General features: G+C 47.9%; 1 protein-coding gene across 1 annotated transcript in view; it reads left to right on the top strand.

Annotated features, from left to right (window-relative positions):
* STK24 (serine/threonine kinase 24) overlaps positions 1 to 23,867 on the top strand; it is a 130,565-nt gene that overhangs the window by 63,904 nt on the left and 42,794 nt on the right. Inside the window, exon 2 of the mRNA XM_075563475.1 lies at positions 113 to 343. Coding sequence (XP_075419590.1) covers positions 113 to 343 — 231 coding nt within the window. The remainder of the gene's footprint in view (positions 1 to 112; positions 344 to 23,867) is intronic.

Here is a 23,867-nt window from a genome sequence, read left to right on the forward strand (position 1 = left end):
AGGTAAACATCAGACCTGGAAAGACGGGTTTGTAACTTTCTTAATAAAACAGAAAATGAAACCCCCACTCGGAGTTGTTAACTGACCGCTCTCTCTCTCTTCTCTCTTACAGAACCTCAAGGCAGATCCAGAAGAGCTTTTCACCAAATTAGAGAAAATTGGAAAGGGCTCTTTCGGGGAGGTGTTCAAGGGCATTGACAATCGGACTCAGAAAGTGGTTGCCATAAAAATCATTGACCTGGAAGAGGCTGAAGATGAGATCGAGGACATTCAACAAGAGATCACTGTGCTGAGTCAGTGCGACAGCCCGTACGTCACCAAGTATTATGGCTCCTACCTGAAGGTAAGGCCCATAGAGTGCGGCCCTGGACTGCCATGGGAGCCATTCACGAGAAGGACTCTCAGCACAGCGGGCTCTCGGGCACCAAACAGCTTTGACCTTTGCAATCCGAAGAACCTGGTGCAGGCAGGTGTATCGTTCTTAAACGTCCCCTGTAGACATAGATTTTTGGTTTTAAAAAAAGTGTTTGATGTTGAAATTCCCTTTTAAACAAGAAAGAAGTGTTTCTGAGTGGAACTTTGTCATAAAAATATACCTCTTAATAATCTATTGTAGCCGTAACTGTTGTTCACCTAACTTAGGAGGATTTATGATGAGCTACGAGAGGGCCTGGTAGTGCAGTGGTTGGTGCTCTATTGCTGACGTGAAAGCTCGAACCTCGCAGACCTTCCTCGGCCTGCTGCCGTGAGGATTACAGCCTTGGGGGCCAAGTGGCCCAGAGTCTCTGGAACTGACTGGGTTGGCAGTGGGTTTGTGGGTCGTTTTTTTTTTTGCGGGGGGGTGTGTTGGGGGGAGAGGGGTATGACTAATAACAAAAACATATGCCAGTCAACAGAATGCTGGTATTTGGGAATCTTGTGCCGTCATTTATGGCTCAATGCTGTGCTTACAACTGCTGCCAAGTGTTGGCGGTGCTGATTAGTTGAGTGGTTTGTCTGCACTTGACCTTTAGGGACGCGCAATGAGTAAATGATTACAGTACACTTAAAGAAAATCATAGCCATTACACGGCCCTATGAATTATCTTTAATGTCCCCCAAGTTGTGTCAACGGGAAAGATATCGTAGAAATGCCTCTCCGTCCCCCGGGACCAGTTATAGAGGGCATAGGGGGATCTTCCGTACGCCCAGGAAATCGTAAACCGGTTCCTTGTGTTCAGTTCCTCAGCACATGCCTATTTCCCTGGACTTAACAAAAGCGGTGATCTTTCAAAATGGGAATGTAGGACTCTTAAGGATTTTTTTAAAAGAAAGAGTCTGGAGAAATTCTTAGAGAAACCAAAACTTCATTGGTCTCACTGACTAGATCCTGAGGGAATTGCCCCGACCAACCTGGGTGATGTAAGACTAGATCTTCGCCGCTCCTGGGTTGATACACTATGTTGCAGTTTGGAACCTGCTTTGATGCGGGAAAGGGGATGTTAGGGTTTGGGATCTGGTGGGGACAGTAGGGCGTACCTAGAAGGATGGAAATATTGAGAGCCAACGAATTAATCAAATGAAACTTGAAAGGAACCCAAATCACCTCTCTCAAGCATTTGGTCAGTTCATGAGAAGGCAGGGCGATGTCCCAGTGGGTCATTGTGCTTGTGTGGAGTGGAAAGAGTGAGGGTCGGGGTCCAGCTCTGGTCAGCCTCACCCCAGTACGCTCCCTTGCTGTGTGGCTGGGAAGGATTTCTTTATTTCTTAAATTTCTACAAACTTTAGCTTCCTCATTTATTTGTAAAGTGGAGAATAAAGGCTAGACACTTCCTTTACTTTAAGGATTAAAATGGAATTAAGTAGGTGAAAGTATAGGGCCTATAATGACGACTTAGTGTTAAATTTATTCCTTGATTTATTACATTTATCCATGTTTAATCTCCTAAATTACTTTCTAATAAAGGGTCTGTGTATAATAAGACCAACCAAGAAAATCAGGAGCAGAGGAAGGAGGGGGGGGGGTCTCCAACAGTAAGGAGTAGTGGTGTGGTAGCAGTGTGCTTAGTTTGGATCCTGTGGGACAATAAAAGGAGCACCTGCGTTCTATGGTTCTCAGGGTCCAAGAGGAGGGTTTAGGGCAAAGCCAAGAAGCATCCAAAGTGGTCTTTAAATTCTTCATGGTATCCTTTAGTATCTTCCATGGTAAGACGTTGGTAATAGTTTTATAGTAAACCTGTTGCGGTGAAGTGTCATTGAGTCGGTTCTGACCCATAGGGACCTACGCACAACAGTGCCCAGTCCTGCGCCATCCCCACAATTGTTCCTGTGCTTGAGCCCGTTGCTGCAGCCACGGTGTCCGTCCAGCTCCTTGAGGGCCTTCCTCACTTTCACTGCCCCTCTAAGCATGATGTCCTCTGGGGACACCGCCAGCATAGACCTCGACTTGTTTTACTATGAATAATGCCATCGTTGGCAGAGGAAGTGTGGAAGACCTTCGCAGAACAGGGGTGAGGTGTGCCAGTTCTTATTTGGGGCCCTCGTGGGTCTCACCTTCTATGTGGGTTCAGTTTTCAGCCGAGGCTCTTAAGGGTAGCCCCACCTGCCCGTCCCTGAAGGCTTGTGTGTGACTGTGATGAGCTGGTTGACTCACCATCAGTATCATAAGCCCATGGCCAATTATCTGAGGTGGAGACTTTTCTAATGTTTTTTTTATTCAGGTTCTAATAACCATCCCTCCCACAGACCTCCACTGTCTGCTGGGTTTGGTAATTTCTTGCGGTCGCCAGATAGAATTCAGACAAGACTCACGACGATGGGATTTATGAGGAAGTAACAGGTTGCAATTCAGGATCAGAAAAGACTCGGGATACAGTTCTTAGATCAGGACAGCCTCTTTTCAACTGTATCCGAAGGCAAACCTCTTTCCTTAGCCCTTACCCCGTAGCTTTAGGTGTCTCAGGCTGGCTGGTCTCAGGGAGGCCCTAGTGAAGCAGGTAGTTTGCTAGTTCCACCGACAAGCGTCCAGAGCCACCGCACACGCAGCCAGCAAGTCTCCTGCCCCCAGGCTGGCTCCGAGTTCTTAGCTCCGCCTAGTCATTGGGTGGGTGTTACAAGACCAATGCAAGAAAGGCAGTATAAAAGCAGGCCAGAGCACTGGTGCTTCTGGACAGGTTTCAGCAGAGCTTCTAGACTAAGACAAACTAGGAAGAAAGGCATGACGAACTACTTTAAGAAAATCGTCATGAAAGCCTGGGTCCTGTGGGGCGCAGTGGTCTGACCCTTTGTTCCCTGGGTTGCCACAAATGTGAAGGCCAACAAGGAAGCTGAACTGTGGAACTGGAGGGTCAGTGATTCAACCACGGCCCTTAGTTGTTTTTCACGTCGTGCCAGAGCAGATTCCTTGTTGTGCCCAAACAGGTTTACCTCGAGTATGCCGATTGAGTTGCCCATGGTTATTATGCCGCCTTCACCTCCTTGTCCTTGTTTGCTGCTGGTGCTTTCGTGCCTGACTTGAGCTGCTGCCGTGGAGCGTCCAGATTGATGATGATGGGAGATGGGTTCCTGCCCACGAGCAGGGCATTCCTGCCCACGCAGCTGTTTGCCTCCGTGCAGTGAGTGGGGAGCCCCAGGGCCGTCTCTTTTGTGACGCCTTTGCATACCGCCAGCAGCGTGCCGGGAACGTGTAGGGTCCTGTCTGGGGAGTTTTCCTGTGCCCGGGCCTCGCTACGGCAACACTCAGACCCAACCCACTGCCATCGAGTCACTTCTGACCCCGCGTGACCACCGGGTAGGACAGTGGAGCAGCTTTCCTGTGGGGCTTCCGGAGGCCGACGGATGGCCCGTGCAGAGTCTGATGCGTTTGAATGGACAGTCTTGGGGTTAGCAGCCCCCCTGTGTCCTCCCAGATAAAACTCCCCGCCATCCGGTCAGTCCTGACTCACAGCCACCCTATGGGCCGGGGTGGCACTGCCCTTGGGCATCTCGGAGATGGTAACTCTACGGGAGTGGAAAGCCTCGTCTTTCTCCCGTGGAACCAGTGGTATTTTGAATGACTGACCTTGCAGTTAGCAGCCCAGTGTATAGATGGTGGAGTGTTTCTGCTCACCCCCCTGGCAGTGCTTAGTCACCTGGCAACTCATAACTCGGGGGGAGACGAGGAGATGGTGTCTAGATGTGTGCTTCATGGGAAGAGGACATGGAGGCGCACAGCCCGCTGGCCTTCCCCAGTCACGTTGTAAAGGCACCGGAATGACTCGTAAATTGATTTTCTTCACTGCCTACCTTCGGGTGGGAGGAAACTTTCGATAAGTCTGTCTCAGAGACTCGCTGTACTGCATTAGGCTGATGGCCCTTTAGGAAGTTCAGCCACCACAGCTAAAGCGCTGCTGCGAAAATCTGCCCTTGGCCTCTGACCTAATGTCAACGACTGGGTGGCTGAAAGCAGAAGAAATTGCTCATGCATATATCTGTTAACAGTTGCAACGATTATAAATTGGATCGGATGAGACTCCAGACCTCTCATTCTCTCTGTCATCTCTCACATAACATAATTGCATGGAATTCTGGGTGCACAGGTGGATCCTCAAGAAATTCTCCACCGATGTGGTAACTTTATCTAGTTTACAGCAGTTTGGCCCTGGATTTCAGCCGTGGAACCCCTCCCTGGGAGCCAGGTCTTCTCGTGAAACAGGGCTGTCAGAGTCCACTCACTGGGAAGCACTGCCGAGTCTGATGCATGTTACGGTCGTAGACACCAAGTTGAAACAAATTGTGCTTTAGTGTGTTGCTCCTTCCCCTGTGAAAGCACTCCCATAACGTGCAGACCTCCCTCCATCTTTTTAGTTTTTTAATGGGTGGTTAGAAAAAGCCTCAGAACTGTACCCTGTATTAAGGGAATCTCCACTGAGCTAGATTGGGCAGAGAGGAGATTACCAGAAATTTGTTTTCATTGCTAGGTTAACTGAAGGTCTCATAGTATGCTGGTCTTGTTCATTTGACTTAAATATAATGTTACTGAGGATCAGGAGAGCGGAGGTAATTTGATTTTGCACACACACCCAGTTGTCAAGTTGATTTGGATTTCTGGTGACCTTGTGCTCCACGGGGCTTTCACTGGCTGACTTCTCAGAAGTAGACGTCCAGGCCTTTCTTCCGAGGCAACTGTGGGTGGACCCAAACCCCCGACCTTTGGTAGGCAGCTGCCATCAATCACAGGGTTCCTTTCTAGCATGTTTTTTCCAAAAAATTGAAAACCAGCAATGTAGGTTTGTATTGATTAATCTTGGGCCTAGGAAGACCTTGAAGATTATGATATTTTAAAAGAACTTCATTCATTGTATTTCAAGTATGAATTGTTGGGAAATTAGAAAAACAAAACCTAGAAGATTTAATTAATCCTGCCTGTATAGGCCATCATGTTTTTGGAATTTTCTTTCTTTTTTTTCTTTTTTAAATTTTAACAATTTATTAGGGGCTCATACAATTCTTATCACAGTTCATACATATACATACATCAATTGTATAAAGCACATCCATACATTCCCTGCCCCAATCATTCTCATGGCATTTGCTCTCCACTTAAGCCCATTGCATCAGGTCCTCATTTTTGGAATTTTCTATCACAAAATTACCACCTGTGAAAGTCAAAGTACAACCCCGAGGGGGAGGTTTTAGAGGTGGAGTGGAGAAGGAGAGATACAAAACAATGACACATTCACAAATAGAAGTCGTGCTCTTCAGCAACATGCATTGTGTAGTTTTGTTGTTTGGGAGTTTGTTGCCTGTCAGAACCGTCTGAGAGTGTTTACAGCCAGGATCTCAGTGTCGGATACCAGGATAGGTGCTGGGTTGTCTGGGGCCTGAGCCACCGACCCCTTCAAGGATGAAAGGCAGATGATATACTTACCTGATAAGGTGACAGTAAAGGTTGATACTATGGTATAAAGTAGTAGGTTTCTAGTAAATGACAATGTGAACACGATTTTATTTTAATAACGGAAAAGAGATCTATGCCAAGGGATTTAACATTCACAAACCTACAAACACTGTCGGCATATACTAAAATCCTCCCCGCTTACCATAACTACCAAACTTCATTCCAGCTTAACAGAAGCATTTTGGGTTCAGCAGGAAAAACAAAAAGGAGAAACAGTGTTTACCAAACCTTCGCTGCCTTAGTGGTTTTTGTGGTGGTGTCGGTATTAGGAAACGTAACATACTGAGGGTGGAGTTCTCTAATTATGGATTCAGAGTTCTGATAGAAGGAGAATACCTTTTCTTCAAGGGCTGCTCTTTGGAGTCGCTCCACTCATCGAAAACTTTCCCATGGGACAGCACCTATGATGTTTTAGAAAAGTGAGAACTTTATAAATCACTCGGATATAAGGCTGACTGTCTTGTTCACATTGCAGAAACCCAATCCTAATGTTAGAGTAATTTTAATTTAGAGTGGGTTTTCCAAGTTCTGTTCCTTAGGCTTACTGATTTTTCCTGCTCTTTGTTCCCCAAAGGGAAAATAGTACAAGTTCTGGATTAAAGGATATAAAACCAAGCATTTGTCCCTAAGGAAGAGAAGCAAAATAATGTTTATACAAATCTCTGTCATCTCTGTGAATAACACACTTTGCCCAGAATCATAGTAGCCCTCTCGATTTTTCAGAAACCTCCTGGAAACTATATCTGCCAGGAAGAAAAACTAAGTAACCAACTCTCGCTCTCACCTTCACCTTCACCCACTCACCACTGGCCTGTATTGTAATTTTATAATCTGCTTTAATGTAGTCTATTTAAGAATTAGTTACCTGATCAAATGAAGACACACATCTGTTTTATTTTTCACTCCAACCTTTCTCCAAACTCTTCCACATGGCATACCATGCATACACTTGTATTGGCCTCTGGTTCGAGACGCTTTAGAGGTGTAGGCGAATTGGTCTTAGTTTTTGGAAATCTTTTAGTTCACATGTGTGCATGGGGAATTCATATCAGAACAGTTTATTTCTCCTATCTTCCCAAATCCCAAAGCTAGTCCGCTTTGCTTTAGTACCAACAATATTTTCATTGAGACAGAGAAAATGGAATTCCATTTCGGTACGTACAGAGAGATGATTTGCATTCTATTTGAACTCGAGTTTTAAAAAGAATGAAAACCAACATTAAAAGGCCAGAGAAGACCGTGGAGCCTCTACCATCTGAAGCCCTTCTGTAATTAGAGAGTATGTGTCAAGGATGTGTGTGGGGAGTCCTAATGGAGAATAGAACACGACGTTGGGGTTGAGCCACCTCAGTGCGGTGCTGTGTACCTCTCTGTACCCTCGGAGGGCGAAAGATGGGCCTTTCTGCCGCTGGAAAGGGTTCCTGTCTCGGGAACTCACAGAGATGGTTCCACCCTGTCCTATAGGGTCACAGTGAGTTGGCATTAATTCGATGGCAGCGGGTTTGGTTTTGATCGATACCCTTTGATGACTCCCTGTACTGAATGTCTGAGAACATTTCTGTTGTTACGGTTGAGTGAAGAGCACCGCTGGTGGTACAGTGAGTTAAGGGTTAAGTTGCTAACCAAAAGATGCTGGTTTGACTCCACTAGCCACTGTGCAAAAGATGAAGGTGTCTGCATCCGTAAAGATCCGCAGTGGCTCTGCTCTGTCCTGTACGGTCCCTCTGAATCAGAACCAACTCAGTTGTGGTGGCTGTGAGGGTAGGGGTGAGGATGATACAGGCAGCTAATGGGTTGAGGCCAGGGGTGCTTTTGAATGTCGTCTCGTGCATTGTAAAGCCCCCCCACCCCCCAACGAAAAATTATCCAGGCCCAACTCTTTGGAGCTCTTGGAATATCCTAATGGGTGTTTAGACCTAGAGTCTGAGACTATAGTGAATGACCATGTGAGTTTAACTGACCAAGCCCATTCTGAGACTCGTGAGCAACCTGAAGGTCGTGGCCAGCTTGATGGGCTAGGACTCTGACGCTGCGAAATCTCAAGCAACATTCTGGGCCTGGTGGTATCTGAACAGTGCGCCGGAGGGTTCCTTTTGTTCTGCCGGAAGATAGGGCAAAAGGCTCTCTGATTTCTCGGGAACATGATGTGCTGAAGCAGCTCATTCCCAGCAGGGATTGTTTGCCTAGATCTCCACCATGACCCTTCTCTTGTCTAGTGTTCATTATGAGCCAGCTCGCCGTAATAAAACAGCAGAAAGCAGTGTGGCTCCATTTTTCCTCTGGATGCAGTTCATTAAAGATGATGAGAAGGAGCTGTTCCCCTACCAAAGGGTGTCTTAATAGGGAGGTTATGATGTTCCCTTGAACACTTGTGCTCTAAGTACAAAACTAATATTCCCAGAGACATGCCTTATTGTCTGGCCAGCCCTGGGTCCCAGCAGGCCCTCACCACTCTCCTCTTGTACGTGTTGTCCAGCAAACTAACGATGGCCAAAGTCGAAGGCCCCTCGTGTAGTGACCGTACAGGCTTTTTTTTTAACTTTAGTTATTGGGGTAATGTTACTGAATGCCTGAGAAAGCAAATGAGATGCTGGTGCCTGCAAGTTTTTGTATTTTAGTAAACTGACTTTGCTCTCAGTCCTAAATTACAGATTGTTCCACAATAGCCTCTTGGTGTGTCAGGCTAACTTCTGAGCCAATAGAAGGACCTACATTCTTCTGTTACGTCACTTACGGTCATTTTAACGGTGCATTTCCTTTTGCCTCTTTCATCATGGATCGTGAGTGAGGAAAGTTGAATTTTCCCTGGCATGCAGTACGTGAGACCATCATCGTTCAATTTATTTTATTTCATCTTTTGTTCCTACAGCCGTTTTCCTCCCAGCCACAGATTTGAACATTTTTCTGACCAGGTACATGCCCTCCGTAGCCAAAGCAACGTTGTGTGCTTTCTCTTTGGTTGATTTTTTTCTCCACCACAGAGAGCCCTGCTGGGATAATGGTTTGGTTCTAGTAAGCTAGCTGGAAGGTTGGATTTTCAGACCCCCAGTAACTCCGTGGGAGAGACCTCAGCCTAGGCAACCCCAGGGAACACGTCCACCTCCACATGTGTACTTCTCAGTTTACACACTGTAAAATTCACTGCTTTGGGTGTACAGTTGTGTGTGTGTGTTAACAAGTAGGTAGATGTTTGTTGTCACCACCGCATACAGGGAACAGAATAGTTTCAGCGTCCTCCTCAAGCGAGCCCTGGCACCCTCTGATTGGCCCTCTGCCCCTACAGTAGTTTTCCCTTTGCCAGAATGTGCTATAAATAGAACCACACAGGATGTTACCTCTGGGAAGCATTTAAGATTCATCTTTGGTCATGTGAGTATTGCTTATTCCTGTGTATTTCTGCGATGCATCTCAGCGTTAGCATATGAGCAAGACGGTGGCCCTGGGGGCTCCTGGCACAAGGTCACTTCATACTCTCTACCAGATATCATCTTCAGAAAGGCCACCTTGGCGTTCTGGGGACCTATGTTTTAGGGACATATGGATTATTTCCAGATCTTGGCAGTTTACAGTTCCACCAAACAACCACCATCTAGTCACTCTTGACTTACAGTGACCCTATAGGACAGAGTAGAACTGCTCCCTGCGGTTTCCAAGACTGTAAATCTTGATGGGAGCAGATACCCCCTTCTTTCGACTGTAGATGGTAGATTTGAACTGCTGATCTTGCAGTTAAAAGCCTAATGATTAACTTACTGTATTGGTGTGGCTCCTTAGTTATAAATAATGCTGTTGCTAACATCTGCACCATTGGTGCATGAAAATATACATTTTCATTTCTCTAGGATAAATGTCTAGACGTTGGGTTGCTTGGTCATACGCTCAGTCTGTGTTCAATTATATATCATTATTTAACATGGCTGCATTGTTTTACATTTCCTAGCAGCATTCGGTGGGTTCAGTATTTACCTGAACAGGTGTGTAAGGCACCTCATTTTGTTTTTAATTTGCATTTTCCATTGGCTCAGGAAGCCTAGTGGAGCTGTGGTTAGGCAGTCAGCTGCTACCTGACAGGCCAGCAGCCTGCTTCTGTACCCATGACAGCTGGGAGCGGGACTCCAACTTAGGACAGGAGTGTGGTTTGGTTTCCTGGTCTGGCACGATTGTGAACATCTTTCCATGGGATTTGTATTGCGTCCATGTGACCCTCTGCACTGAGATTTGGGAGGAGTGGCATATCCATTTCAGTGACATGCCGCCACCTTGATCTTCAGGATAACTGAGAGCTCATATACACACACCAGCAGGGGGTATGCTTTTTGATAGCTGTTCTTTTTTCTCCCCTTCATTTTGCCAGCTTTATTGAGGTGCACGTTGCATACTTCACAGTCGACACAACTGCAGAGTATGATGAAATGTTTCTAGAATGTTCACAAATGACCAAAGGGCCGGCAGTTTGAGCCCACTGGCAGCTTGCTTCTAAGCCCTACTGCTTTCTGTTTCTATAGATTTGTCTGTTTGGGGCATATAATATGGATAAAGTGATATATTGTGTGCTCTTGTGGGGGGAATTTTCATTTAAGAAAATGCTTTCAAGGCCCACCATGTTGCAGCCTGTGCTGGTACTTGATTCCTCTCATCCCATTGTATGGATAACATCGCATGTTCTGTATTCATTCGCTAGTGTATGGTCATCTTGTTTGTGTGCACTTTGGGCTGTTATGAATAGTGCTGCCGTGAACGGTCACGTACAGGCCTTTCTGTGTCACAAGTATACAGACAGATGATGGTTTTTTTCTGTTCGATCATTTGAAGAACTGCCAGGCTATTTTCCAAAAGCACAAGTGCACCGTCTTACCGTGCTCTCCAGTGGATCTTGACTGGAAGATGGGCACCTGCACTCTGCTTCCATTGTCCCGGACAATCTGATGTCTGCCTCCTTGTCAGTGCTCCCTTTGAGTATGGCCTATGACATATCCCAAGGGAGGTCCCGTTAGCATATGAGCAAGACAGCGGCCCTGCAGCCCACTGACACAAGGTCACCATTTTATACTTTCTCCATGTTGGGTGTCATCTTCTGAAAGATCACCTTGGCTAGCCTAGTGTTGAATTCCATATTCATTGCCACCGTATCTCTGGGGTGATTTAATTGGAGAAATGTTTGCCTAGCCTGTTTCGTGGTCCATGCTTGCTCATCGCTAGAGCTACGATGTGCCGAACGGATGAGCCTGAACTTTTTCCAGCAGCTGGGAGCCACTTGACATGCAGCCAGAAATCACACAGGCGTCCTAAAGGGTCTTTTGTACCTCACTGTGATGTCAGAAGCCCTCGGCAGTCTCTGTCCCGGCGGTTCTGCAGGACTGTCCCCTGTTGCTTGTGCTCCTCTCTATGGGTTATGCTCAGCAGGACACGCCTTATTTTTTAACTGTTTTATTAGGGGCTCATACAACTCCTGTCACAATCCATACATACATCAGTTGTAGAAAGCACATTTGTACATTCATTGCCCTCATCATTCTCAAAACATTTGCTCTCCACTGAAGCCCCTGGCATCAGCTCCTCAGTTTCCCCCTCCCTCCCTGCTTCCCCCTCCCTCATGAACCCTTGATAATTTATAAATTATTGTTTTGTCATATCTTGCACTGTCCGACATCTCCCTTCACCCACTTTTCTGTTGTCTGTCCCTCAGGGAGGAGGTCACATGTAGATCCTTGTAATCCGTGCCCCCTTTCTAACCCACTCTCCCTCCACCCTCCCAGTAATGCCACTCACACCACTGGTCGTGAAGGGATCATCTGCCCCGGATTCCCTGTGCCTCCAGCTCCTAGCTGCACCAGTGTACATCCTTTGGTCTAGCCAGACTTGCAAGGTAGATCATGATAATGGGGGAGGAGGAAGCATTTAGGAACTAGGGGAAAATTGTATGTTTCATCGTTGCTACATCGCACCCTGACTGGCTCATCTCCTCCCAGAGACCCTTCTGTAAGGGGGTGTCTGTAAGGGGGTGTCCAGTGGCTTTGGGTCTCCATTCCACACTCCCCCCATCATTCACTATGATAAGATTTTTTGTTCTGATGATGCCTGATAACTGATCCCTTCGCACCTGTGATCACACAGGCTGGTGTGCTTCTTCAATGTGGGCTTTATTGCTTCTGAACTAGATGGCCGCTTGTTTACCTTCAAGCCTTTAAGACCCCAGATGCTATATCTTTTGATAGCCGGGCACCATCAACTTTCTTCACCATATTTGCTTATTTACCCGCTTTGTCTTCAGCAGTTATGTCGGGAAGGTGAGCATCATAGAATGCCAGTTTAATAGAAGAAAGTATTCTTGCATTGAGGGAGAACTTGAGTGGAGGCCCAATGTCCTGCTACCTTAATACTAAAACTATAAATATATGCACATAGATATATTTCCCCATCCTCATATGTAAATATATTTGCATAGGTACATGCCTTTATTTAGACCTCTATAAATGCCCTTTGCCTCCTAGTTCTTTGCTCTATTTCCTTTGACTTTCCTCTTGTCCCACCATCATGCTCAGTCTTCATTTGGGTTTCAGTAATTCCTCTTTGTTACATTAGCCTTGATCACGCCCTACCAAGCCTCCTACACCCTCCTCACCACCCATTTGGATCACTTGTTCCCTTGTCCCTGGGTTTGTTAACACCACTACCTTTCCCCTCACCTCCCCCCCTTCCATGTCCCCCGGAACTGTCTGTCCGTTGTTTTCAACCTCAGATTGTTCATCCAGCCTATCTTCTTTAGAAAGACCTCTGGAAATAATAACATGCACAAAAGCAAGGCAGAGCAAAACCAAGCAACAATATACAACAAACCAATAACAAAAAAACAAAACACAAGAAAGAAAAGCTTGTAGTTAGTTCAAGGACTGTTTGTTGGCCTTTAGGAGTGTTTTCCAGTCCAGTCTGTTGGGGTACCACACCTTGGCCCCAAAGTCCACCTTCAGCCTTCCCTGGGGATCTCACCACTCCATACCCTTGCTGTTCTGTTGCACCCCTTTAGTATTTTGCCTCGGTGTGGCGGGATCACATTGGGTACAGTTCCCACACTGTGTCTCCTGTGCTGTGCCCTGCAGGGGCCATGGATCAGTGAGGGACGTCATGTCTCATAGTGGGCTGGCCATGTGTCCTTTTTGTGGACTGGCTGCTCTAATCGGGAACATTGTCCTCAAGGCCTGGTGGGCCAGAATGTGCTCCACTCTCTCCTCCTCCCCCTTCATCTGCTCCCGTGTGTTCTGATCAGATACGTCCCTCTCCCGGAGCTGCAGATTCAGTGCCGTCTTTTTTGTTTTGTTTTGTTTTCAGTGCCGTCTTTTGAACGAAATTCTTCTGTGGGGAAGGGCAGCTGTCCACGTAGTTGTGATTGGGGCTGGCCCCTCAGACTTCTCCACTGGTTCCCTATTCCATGCTGGTCTGTTGCATTCACATCTTGGAGCACAGGGTTGAAGTCTGGTCCCTCTTTCTCTGTGGAGATATAAACAATATCCTCTCCTTGGGTGGGTTAGTGCCCTGTGCCCCTGCTACCCATTTCTTTATTATTATTTTTTAATTTATTTATCTATTGATTGATTTATTTTCCCCACCTCCTCCCCAGTGGTCTACCATGTGCATCCCTGCATTTGATCTGGTCCCTGCCATACTACATGGTCTTCACCCCAGGAATGTTTGTATACAGTAGCCTTTTCCCTATGCCCCTTTTGCATGTTTTGTTTTATTAAGCTTACCTCAGTGGGCTCATGTTGTACTTGTCCTTTTGTGCTTGGCTTACTTCACTTAGCATGATTTCCTCCAGTTCTTCCCATGCCGCTATGTGCCTCATACGTTCATCACTGCTTTTTAGCGATGCGTTGTACTCCATTGTATGTATATACCACAGTTTTTTAATCCAATCATCAGTTGATGGAAATTTGGGTTGCTTCCAGTTCCTTGCAATTGTGAACTGTGCCACAGTGAACATTGGAGCACAGATGTCTGGCCTTGGTTTGTTTCTTGCCTCTTCTGTGTATATGCCCAGTAGTGGGATTGCAGGGTCGTATGGTAACTGGATTTCCATCTGTTTTAGATGTCGCCAGATTGATTTCCATAGTGGCCGTACATACTTACAGGTCCACCAGCAGTGGATGAGAGTTCCTGTCTCCCCACAGCCCCTCCAACACTTGTTGCCTTCTGATTTTTTGAAGTGGGCTACCTTTGAGGGTGTTAGGGGGTACCTCATTGTTATTTTAATTTGCATTTCTCTTATGGCTAAAGATCGGGAACATTTTCTCATGTTTGTTAGCCCTTCAGTTTTCTGCCCTTGTGAAACTTATATTCAGGTTATTTGCCCACCTCCTCAGTGGGCAATTAGTTTTTTCTTTTTGGAAGCCAGCAGAGTATTGTAGATTTTAGTAATAAGGCCTTTGTCTGATGTGTCATTGCTAAAGATGGTTTCCCAGTCCGTGGACTCGCTTATTACTGTCTTGGTGAATTCTTTTGATGTACACAGGTGTTTTATCTTCAGTATATCCCACTTGTCAATTTGTGCCTCCTCTGTGTTTGTGTCCTTCCCTATTTCTGATAGCCTGTGGATTCCCTGCGCCAAAGTTCTCAAGCTGGTCCCAATTCCCTCATTGATGGCCTTAATAGTTTGGGGTTAAAGTTCAAGGCCTGTGATCCACCTTGAGTTTATTCTTGTGCATGGAGTGAGATAAAGGTCTTGCTTTATTTTTTTGCAGGTAAATATCCATTTTCCCCAGCACCACTTGTTAAAGAGGGCATCTGCTTCCCATTTGATATTTTTGGGGCCCTCATCAAAGATCAGTTGTCTGTATGCTGATGATTTTATTTCTGGCTTTTCAGTTCTTTTCCATTGGTCTGAGTAGCTGTCATTGTACCAACACCATGCAGTTCTGACAACTGTGGCTGTATGATATGTGCTAAAGTCAGGTAAAGCAAGCCCTCCCACTGAGGACACGCCTTCTGGTTTGGTAGCTGCGTGATTCCCTCTGTCTGTTGGTACAAACTGGTCCACCACCTGTGGATGGTGGATGTGGTTGCCGGCCCACCGCTGGAGAGATGACTTGTTGGTCTTGATGGGCTTTGCAGCTGCTGATTAGCAGACTTGTTCGTGGGCCCTTCCTTTGCAGGAACATTAAACATTGCCCTTTTACCTGAATGGTGAGGACACCCCTGTGCTAGAGGACTGGTCGTTGCAGGAGGGTCAAAGTGATCTCCAAGGAGCTCGGGTGGCACAGTGGTTAAAGCACTCAGCGCCAGATGAAAAAATAAAATATGTGCGGTCTTTCGCGAGAAAGACAGGCATTCCGTTTCTGTAAAGATGTACAGTCCTGGAAACCGTGGGGAGGGGGCTGCTGGTGGCTCTTCTCTGCATGACAGGGTTGCGGTGAGTTGGAATGGGTGAAACTGTGTCACCGAATGTGGGGGTGGGGTGTCACCAAACTTTGGCAACATTGAAAGGTTTCTGAATGCTCAGGGACCAAGAATCTCACCCCCAGTCATATGTAGAACGGATCCAGGGCATTCCCGGCCGCCCGTGCCCAGTTGCAGCTTTCTCAAGGTGCAAAGGGTCGTGAGTGGCGAACATTTAAGCAGCCCTGGAGTAGAAGGCGGTGAGTTCTGGGTTTAAAATGCCACCATTGTTTGCTTTGTGCAAACCCGCCAGACCTCACATTTTTATTGGGATGTGGCTTTTTGGGGTGGGGGTGGGGTTCCTGTGATGATTCATCTTTAGAAAAGGCTCCCCCTCCCCTCTTATCATCCTCTTTGATTGGGTCCCCTGAAGCTTGTGCTTAGACTTAAAACACAGAAATGTGACTAAGTCCCTCCTCCCCTTCTTCCTTCGGTCTGCTTGCTGTGTAGGTAACTCTGTTGATAGACACGTCAGCTAGCTTCAGGCATCTTTGTCTGAAGGAAAAGGGGGTTTTGACAGCCTGTGTGAGAGGTTATCCAGGAGAACTTGGCTCTCCCCCTGCGTCAGTGTGTAGGCAGCAGGGCTGTGTGACATTGTTTCTATAGCTTGAATTGCTGAAAGTAGTTCATGGGGCCTCTTAAATAGGTGACGCACCGTTACACCTGATTAGGCACTGAACTTCGTTCACGGCGTGAGCTTCGAGTATGTGTGGTGGAGATGCTCATGGCATGTTTCACTCACACCTGATGGCTTTCCCTGGCGCTGTCAGTGGACTCGGTGGAGGTAGGTCAGTGGCGATGTTAATTAGGACGCGGAGGCTAATTTCTTATCATTTGTATGTCCACATAAACCTTTTCTCTTGCTCCCAGCAGAAGTTAGTGTGGGGTGATGTGTGAATTTTGACGTCATCGTTCATCACGTATGAGTGGCTTCGAAAAGTTTGTGGGAAAATGGAACTAAAGGATGCTTGGATTTTTCCCGTGGACCTTTTGGAGCCCGCTGATGTTGTGAACAAAGGTGAAGAGTGGAGGTTGACTTGTGCTAGAACATTTGGTGGGAAAATGCTGGTTCTTTAACGTGAAGAACTTGGGACTCGTCTGCGAGACATGAAACGTGATCACGTTCCCTTCTGCACTGCCGCGTGCCATGGAAACCTCCTCTACCTCACACTGAGGGGAACCTTATTTTGGGGCACTTTTCCTAAAGAAAGGTGAGACGCCCTCAGAGGATGGCAGAATTGGCCGCAGAAATCTGCGGAAACAAAACCTCATGAGTCTTCGATGCAGGGACCTGAGAGCCAGCTTGTGGTAAGAACTCGCCTCTGGTCCCATCAGTGTCTCCCCCTCAAAGGGATGGAGCCTGATGGACAGTGGGCATAGGGCCTCTCTGCCAGCGGCCCCCGGCAGACATGCCACCTTCCTGCACACTCCCCAGCTTCCCCCAGCCCACCGTGGGCACACTGGTGACGGGGACTTGAGGCTGTCTCTCGCGTCTGCAGTGAAGGCCGGACTCAGACACCTCAGGTTAAGCCAGCTTTTCCTCTGTCTCTTTCTCCTGCTTGAGGACAGACGTTCCCATGTGAGGTGGTTGTCTTGAGCTCGCTGACAGCCCTTGCTGGCTGGCTGGGTGTCTTCCCTTAAGTTTGGATACTTTAAGCCATTGTTGCCATCTGGGGGTAAGCTGTAGAGAGGCTGTGACGTTTTTTGTTTTTGTTAGGAGAGAAAGCACCAGTGGGGCTGCCGTTAACCCTGAGTCTGGTGCTGTCATTGGGTTAGGTGCACTGAGTCGGTTCCAACCCCTAGCAACCTGTGCACAGCCGAGCAAAAACCGTGCCCGGTCCTGCACCGTCCTCACAATTGTCCCTCTGCTGGAGCCGCTGTGTCGGTCCATCTCATCGAGGGTCTTCCTCTCCCTCCCTGCCCTCGGCTTTCTCCAGGGACCGGTCTCCTGACACCATGTCCAAAGTATGTAATACGAAATCTCGCCAGCCTTGCCTCTAAGGCGCACGCTGGCCTTACTTCTTCCAAGACAGGTCCTTTTAGCAGTCCGTGGTGTTTTCAGGAGTCTTTGCCAGCATCCCAACTCCAACGCATGGACTCTTCGCCCATCTTCTTTACTCAACACCCCTTTCACATGGGGGCGAGGCAGTGGAAAGTACCGTGGCGTGGGTCAGGCGCCCCATAGTCCTTGGAGGCACCACCGTAGGTCAAGTGTGCTTGGAGGTAAATCCCAGAGTACCAAGCTTGAATCTTCTTGAAGAACACCTTGATTCTGGAAAGGCACCGAACCAGAAACCACAGCTAGTTGGCATCGAATTGATTCCCACTCCTGGGGGCCCAAAGCATGTCCGGATAGAACTGCTCCCGGGACTGTGACCTGTTGGAAGCAGCTCACCAGGCCTTTGTTTTGAGGGTACTTAGTGGACCTGCTCCACTTGGGCAGTCCTCAGACAGCACGCACGTGCCCTTGAGGAAGCTCCAGACTGGAAAGTAGGGGTAGGTTTGCGCACACTTGATTGCTGCTGACAGATCCACCTTTATTCACAGTGAACGGCCAGTTTGCTAGCGAGTTTGTTTTGTTTTGTTCTTGTTTTCTCTTTCATTTAAGAGCTTAACTTGCTGGATTGAAAGAGAAGCAATTTGAACTTGTGCTTTTGTGGCGGTGAAGTTTCACTTGAACTTTTACATGTGAAACTTCTTGGGAAGTTGAGGGAAACCCAGGGGTGATCTTTCAGATTTCCCCCTAGCCCGCCTGTCTCCTTTGTGAGCATCTGACGAGGTGGTTGCAGGTTTAATAGGTCACAGTGGCCTTTCACCCCTGACGGGACCTGCTTAATAAAATCATCTCTGCGCCACCCCGAGGTGTACTATTCCGTGGCACAGTGCCTGGCTGCTCACTGATAAAGGCTGGTGCTCCAAATTCACCAGCCAGTCATCGTCAGAAGAGACCTGGTGATCTGGCCCAAAGATGCCGGCTTTGGAAACCCAGTGGGGCAGTTCTGCTTGGTTCCGGAGGGCGGATGTGAAGGCACACGGCAAGATCTGTTCCGCGGCTCTCCCCTCTCTCGGCACCTTCAGTGTGGTGCACCTGTCCGGCGCTCACTGGCGGGGAGTGCGTTAGCAAGTGTCTGGGGGTCCTCCCTGGCTCCCCTATCACGTTTCCTTCCCAGGAGGCATAACACCCCAGCTGTAATCCCCAGCCCTTGCTCTTTCTTTCGTGGATGCATCCTCGGTAGCTTTAAGTGGGGGAGGGGCGGGGGTGGATGTGAGAGGAGGTAGCAATACAGTGAAAGTTCATGTGGTATCAACAGACTGAAACCAAGGGGGAGCGGGGAGGGAGGCGACAAAAAGAGGACCTGATGCCAAGGGCTTAAGTGGAGAGCAAATGCTTTGAAAATGATGAGGGCAAAGAATGTACAGATGTGTTTGACACAATTGATGTATGTGTGGATTGTGATAAGAGTTGTATGAACCCCTAATAAAATGTAAAAAAAAAAAAGAAACCAAGATTAAATGAAGTTAACTCTGTCGTGTCCTCTTGACATAATGTCTCAAGCTTGACTCATCTCTCCTCTGTTCTTTGAACCGGTAGTCGCCGGGTCCCTGGATCCTCGGCACTTGGCACACCGTGAGTGTGCAGTTGTGCCTGTGGTTGACCTGTTTTTAAAACAAAAACCCCAAACCCCAGTATCTTGGTAAATTGGGCTCTGAAGTTTGAAACTGGGGTTGTTCAGCCGTTGCCTTTGGGACCAGAGCCCTGGGGCACTCTTATGTAATCCTCAGTACAGCAAGCAGGGCAGGGGGTACGAAGCATATTTTCAATCCCAGGTGTGTTGTGTGAGCTTTGATCTAGTCCGGGTCGGAAACGTCTTTCCCCTCCTTCTCTGTAAGACATTATAGATACTGGCTCTTATCTTCCAGATCAAATGGGTTTGAGAGGGCACGATCTGCAGGGAGAAACTGTAGATAAGCTAGATGGAGGATAGATAGTTGGGGTGTGGGGGGGCCCTGCAGCATGGACACTCCCTGGCCTTGAACTTTATTAGAGGCAGGCATAAATATTTTCCCTCCACGTAGCTGCAACACACGACAGGTTTACACAAAGGAGCCCTTTACAGATGGAAGGTTTACAAAGAAGCGTCTTTGGCATCTCAGCCCATTTGTTCCCAGGCGGGAGAGGAAGATAAGGTTGGAAGTAACTGGTAAGTCTGCAGATTCCTGCCTTGGCGGTAGCTTTGGTCAGGAAACAGGAGGCCAGTGTCCGTTGATTTCAGGCAGAGAGACAGGCCAGCCCTTGCTGCATCAGCTCCCTTGGCCGGACCACCACCTTTCCCCCATAGGCCATGACCCTTGGAAGGCGGTGCTCCTGCCCCGTTTTGCTAAGGAGCAACCAACTCTACCCTCAGCCTTCTGATGGTTCCTGGGCTTTCAGTCTGTGAAGAGCAGGGCTGGCATTGCTGGGCTGCTGGCCCCTCCAGTAGCAGATTGTGACTGTCATAATCATTCCTGTACTCGTGTCCAAAAGTTTGTGCCTGACTTTCCTCTTTCTTCCCAAGACGGGGTTTCTGGGACCCCAGGCCCCAGCCTGAGGGGTTGTTGTTCTTTGTGCCTCCTTAAGGCATTGGTTCACGGATACCTGCTTTAACTGGGCACCTGCTGCCCTGCTCGGCTTTTGGCTAGAGAGGCCTATAGACACAACGGGTTTGGGTCTTTAAGCATACAGTGGCTGAGGGGAAGAGACCCCAGGCAGTTTAATCCTGAGCAAGCACTAAGCTAGTCAGGGACAGGGCTATGCTTGGGGGACATAAGGACACTGGCCCAGGACAGGAGGAGGACAGAAGGGAAGAGCTAGGGCAGAATAAGGAAGCGTTCATGACTCTGGGTTAGCGTTTCTTGGAACTTGTCCAAGACTGGACTAGATTTGGAGACCATAGTTAGCTGTGTGAAGAATTGTTGGGGACTCTGGGGGGGGTGGGGGGGTGGCAACAATCCTCAGGGCATTGGGGAGACTGAAGTGGGAAATATCAGGGATGTTTCTCAATAAAGAGTGGAATGGGGAAGTCACACCAACCTGTTGGTCCATTTATGGGGCAGTCATTTGCGGCCCTGCTGATTAGGATGTGGCTCACCATATTGGAGGGGAGGATAAATGTTCAAGGTCAGAATACCTTCATTTTCAGCTGCACTCGATCACGCTAGGTAGTTCCGTACACACGCACCCCATCTTTGTATTGTTCGGATGGCATAGTTACCTGCTCCTAAATGAACGCGAACCCCCTTTTTACTTGAAGAACCCAGCCCCTGGAAGGTCTCCTGAGGTGGCTGTGCTCTCTCGGCTGCCCAGGCGCTCAGCCGCTCCCTCCTGGAGGCGCCTGCTCCAGCACACCACACAGCCTCGGCTCAGCCACACGAGGGAGGGCGCAGGTGTTGTCCCACCTCTGCGGTGTCCCCAAACAGTGGAGGGCCTCACAAACAAACTCTACTTTGATTCTGGAAGACTGAACTGTTTCCAGTCGCTTGGCTAATTAGATGCCCAAGAGTTTCAAACTACGCATCAGAGGTGTGAATAATGTGATAGAAATATTGCGAGAACCCTCCGTGGGGCTTCCTTTTTGTCTTCTCATTTCGAAGTTGCCGCAAAGTTGTGAATGACAAAACCAGGCCTAGACAGACTGTGTTGACTGGTTTGACTCGGGCGCTTGAGGACATTCAGGTGTGTGGCTTTCAGGGCATAGATTAGTCATTTAAAAAGAGAAGCGTTCCGTTCTTTTCCTGATGTCTTGAACAGTGAAATTTATCATTAATATCAATTACACCGCCTTTCACAAGGAGCTCTGGTGGCAAAGTGGGTTAAGTACCAGACTGCCAGCCACCAAGTCGATGGGCTCAAACTCACCAAGCCGCCCCATGGCAGAACGATGACACTGTTCCCATAAATATTTCTACCCTTCGAAACAATATAGGGTCAGTTCTTCTATGTCCGGTAGGGTCATTCTCAGTTGGAATTGACCTGATGGCTGTGGTTTATCACTGACCTTGTATTTCATAAGTTGGGCCTACCCGGTTTTTATCTTTATCAGGGCTGTGTGCATACTGGAAACTCCACAGGTCTGTGCCGGGTAGGGGGAAGAGAGGCTACACGGAAGGCTCTAGGTTGGCTGGTGAGTGCACCCCCTGATGGGGGCTCTGAGTGTGGCTGAGGTAAGGTGTTCTTGTCTTAGAGTTGGGCCACCCCCATCAGGTTTACGTGTGGACTCCAAATAGGGCTAACAGATGTCCTTTACAGTGTTTGCAGAGTTGTTGGGAATCGTGAAGGGAGGCTTGGAGGCCTTGGTACTGGGTGTCATCGGGTTGGTTCTGGCTCATACCGCCGTATGGGCCCCAGAATGAAGCGCTGCCCAGCCCGGCCCGTCCGCGCGGTCGTTATGTTTGAGCCATCATTGCAGCCACTGTGTCCGTTCGTCTTGTCAAGGGTCCTTTTCATTCTGCGATTCCGCCACTCACCAAGCACGACGGTCTTCTCCAGGGACTGGTCTCTCGACAACATGTCCAAGGGACATGAGGCGAAGTTTTGCCATCCTGGCTTCATTAGGGGATGCAGGTAATCAGTGTGTTCAGCTTCTAACCGGGACGTTGGCGATTTGAGGCCACCCAGAGGTGTCTAGGAAGAAAGGGCTGGCTATCTACTTCAGAGGACCCACAGGTGCACTCCGGTACACGTGGACCCCTGTGAGTTGAACGGGATTCTGGGGTGGGTGGTGCTGGTGGTAGCTGCTATCAAGGTGGCCCCATGCTCTGCCATCTTCCTGATGGTTGGCCATTTGAGCCCATTGTGGTGGCCATTGTGGTCATCCTCGTCCTTGGTGTTGTCATTTTCATTACCAAACCCTGATGTCCTATTGCTCTTTGCTGGTGACCCACTGCGGAGTCCATTCTGACTCATTGTGACCCTGTAGGACAGGGTAGAGCTGTCCCTGAGGGTGTCAGAGACTGTAACTTTTGACTGCAGTACAAAGCCTCTTTCTCCCGAGGAGGAGCAGCTGGTGATTTCAAACAGCTGACCTTGCCACTAGGCCACTAGGACTTCTCGTGACGTGCTTATGGAATTAAGCTGAAGTTCCTCCACCCTCTCTTCTAAGGCGCACTCCGAGACGGATGTGTTTGTTCTAGCAGCCTACGGTATATTTAGTATTGCTTGCCAACACCATACTTTGAATATACCAATTCAGTCATCTTTTCTAAAGGGAAGTTTAATAAGCAGCATTTTACATTTTATATAATTGTGGAACCCTTCCCTTTCTCTCTTTTTAAAATGGCGTGTTTCAATTATATACAAAAGATACATAGGCCACTTTTTAGTGAGCTTCTCCAGCCTCCAGTGAGGCTTAGGAAACATCAAAGCATGTTTTCTTTTTTAAGAGTGTGTAATGCAGGCCATAGGAGGTTAGCACTAAACCATAGCTAAGGGCCTCTTGCTATGTTACGTTTGTTTTTGTTTTAATGAAAGCACTCCTTAAAGTAATGCTAGGTGAAAAGACACCTAGCGAAATAGTGTGTTAGTGGTTTAGAACGTGGTACTGTTGGGCAGAAGCGCACTTAGCTGGTCCGTTGCTTTGCACCTGCCTGTCTTCATAGAACAGGCTCCTCTGACCTGGTGGCTTATTTTAGTAGTCCAAGGCCGGCAAGGCAGAATAGGCTGGCCATTTGTTCAAAAACTCAAAGTTCTTACTTAATGTGTGACTAAGCTTGTGTTGGAAAAGATAGTAGAATGTGCACACACCCCCCATTAAAAAAAAAAGATCGTGTAGCCTAACGCTGTGCATGTTATGAAACCATCACATAACATTAGGGGTCCTGGTGGCACCATGAGTTAAGCATCAAGCCGCTAACCCCTAGGTTGGTGTTGGTGATTCAAGCCAGCTAGCTGCTTGGCTGGAAAAGCATGAGGCTGTCTGCTCCCTAGGGATGTATAATCTTGGAAATGCCAAGAAACTATTTATTCTACTCTGTCTTGTAGGATCAGTGGGAGTCAGAATTAATTGGATCTCAGTGAGTTTTTTGTTTTTGGTGTGTGTGGGGTGTTGATATCACTATAATGCAAAAAAGGACGTTGTGATGATAGGTTTATTGTGCCAACCTGGCCAATAAACACATGTGGGATTAATAAGGTTGACGTTTAGTTGAAGGGCAAAGTGATAAATGGCTCAGGGAGCCTTGCCTTTCTTTCTCTTGCTCTCTGATGGTGGGACCAGCATGTGGCTGCCTTAGCTAGTTCTCTGCCTCAACTTGCGAGCTACACTACCTGTGGGACACCCAACCCGTGGACTGTGTCATTATAGTTTGAGGTTCCTTCGAGACCTGCTTCATCACACTGCTGGTGTATACATCACTTGAGCTGGGGACTGTTGGACCCTGTCATCTGGCTGACTGTTGTTGACCTGATCTACTGTTTGGCTGGACTGACTGTATTGGTCTACAGAAGACTCAGCTGTCTGCTTCCTTGATTTGTACCCAACAGCCC

Source organism: Tenrec ecaudatus, chromosome 11 (assembly GCF_050624435.1).
Source record: "Tenrec ecaudatus isolate mTenEca1 chromosome 11, mTenEca1.hap1, whole genome shotgun sequence".
Lineage (NCBI taxonomy): Eukaryota > Metazoa > Chordata > Mammalia > Afrosoricida > Tenrecidae > Tenrec > Tenrec ecaudatus.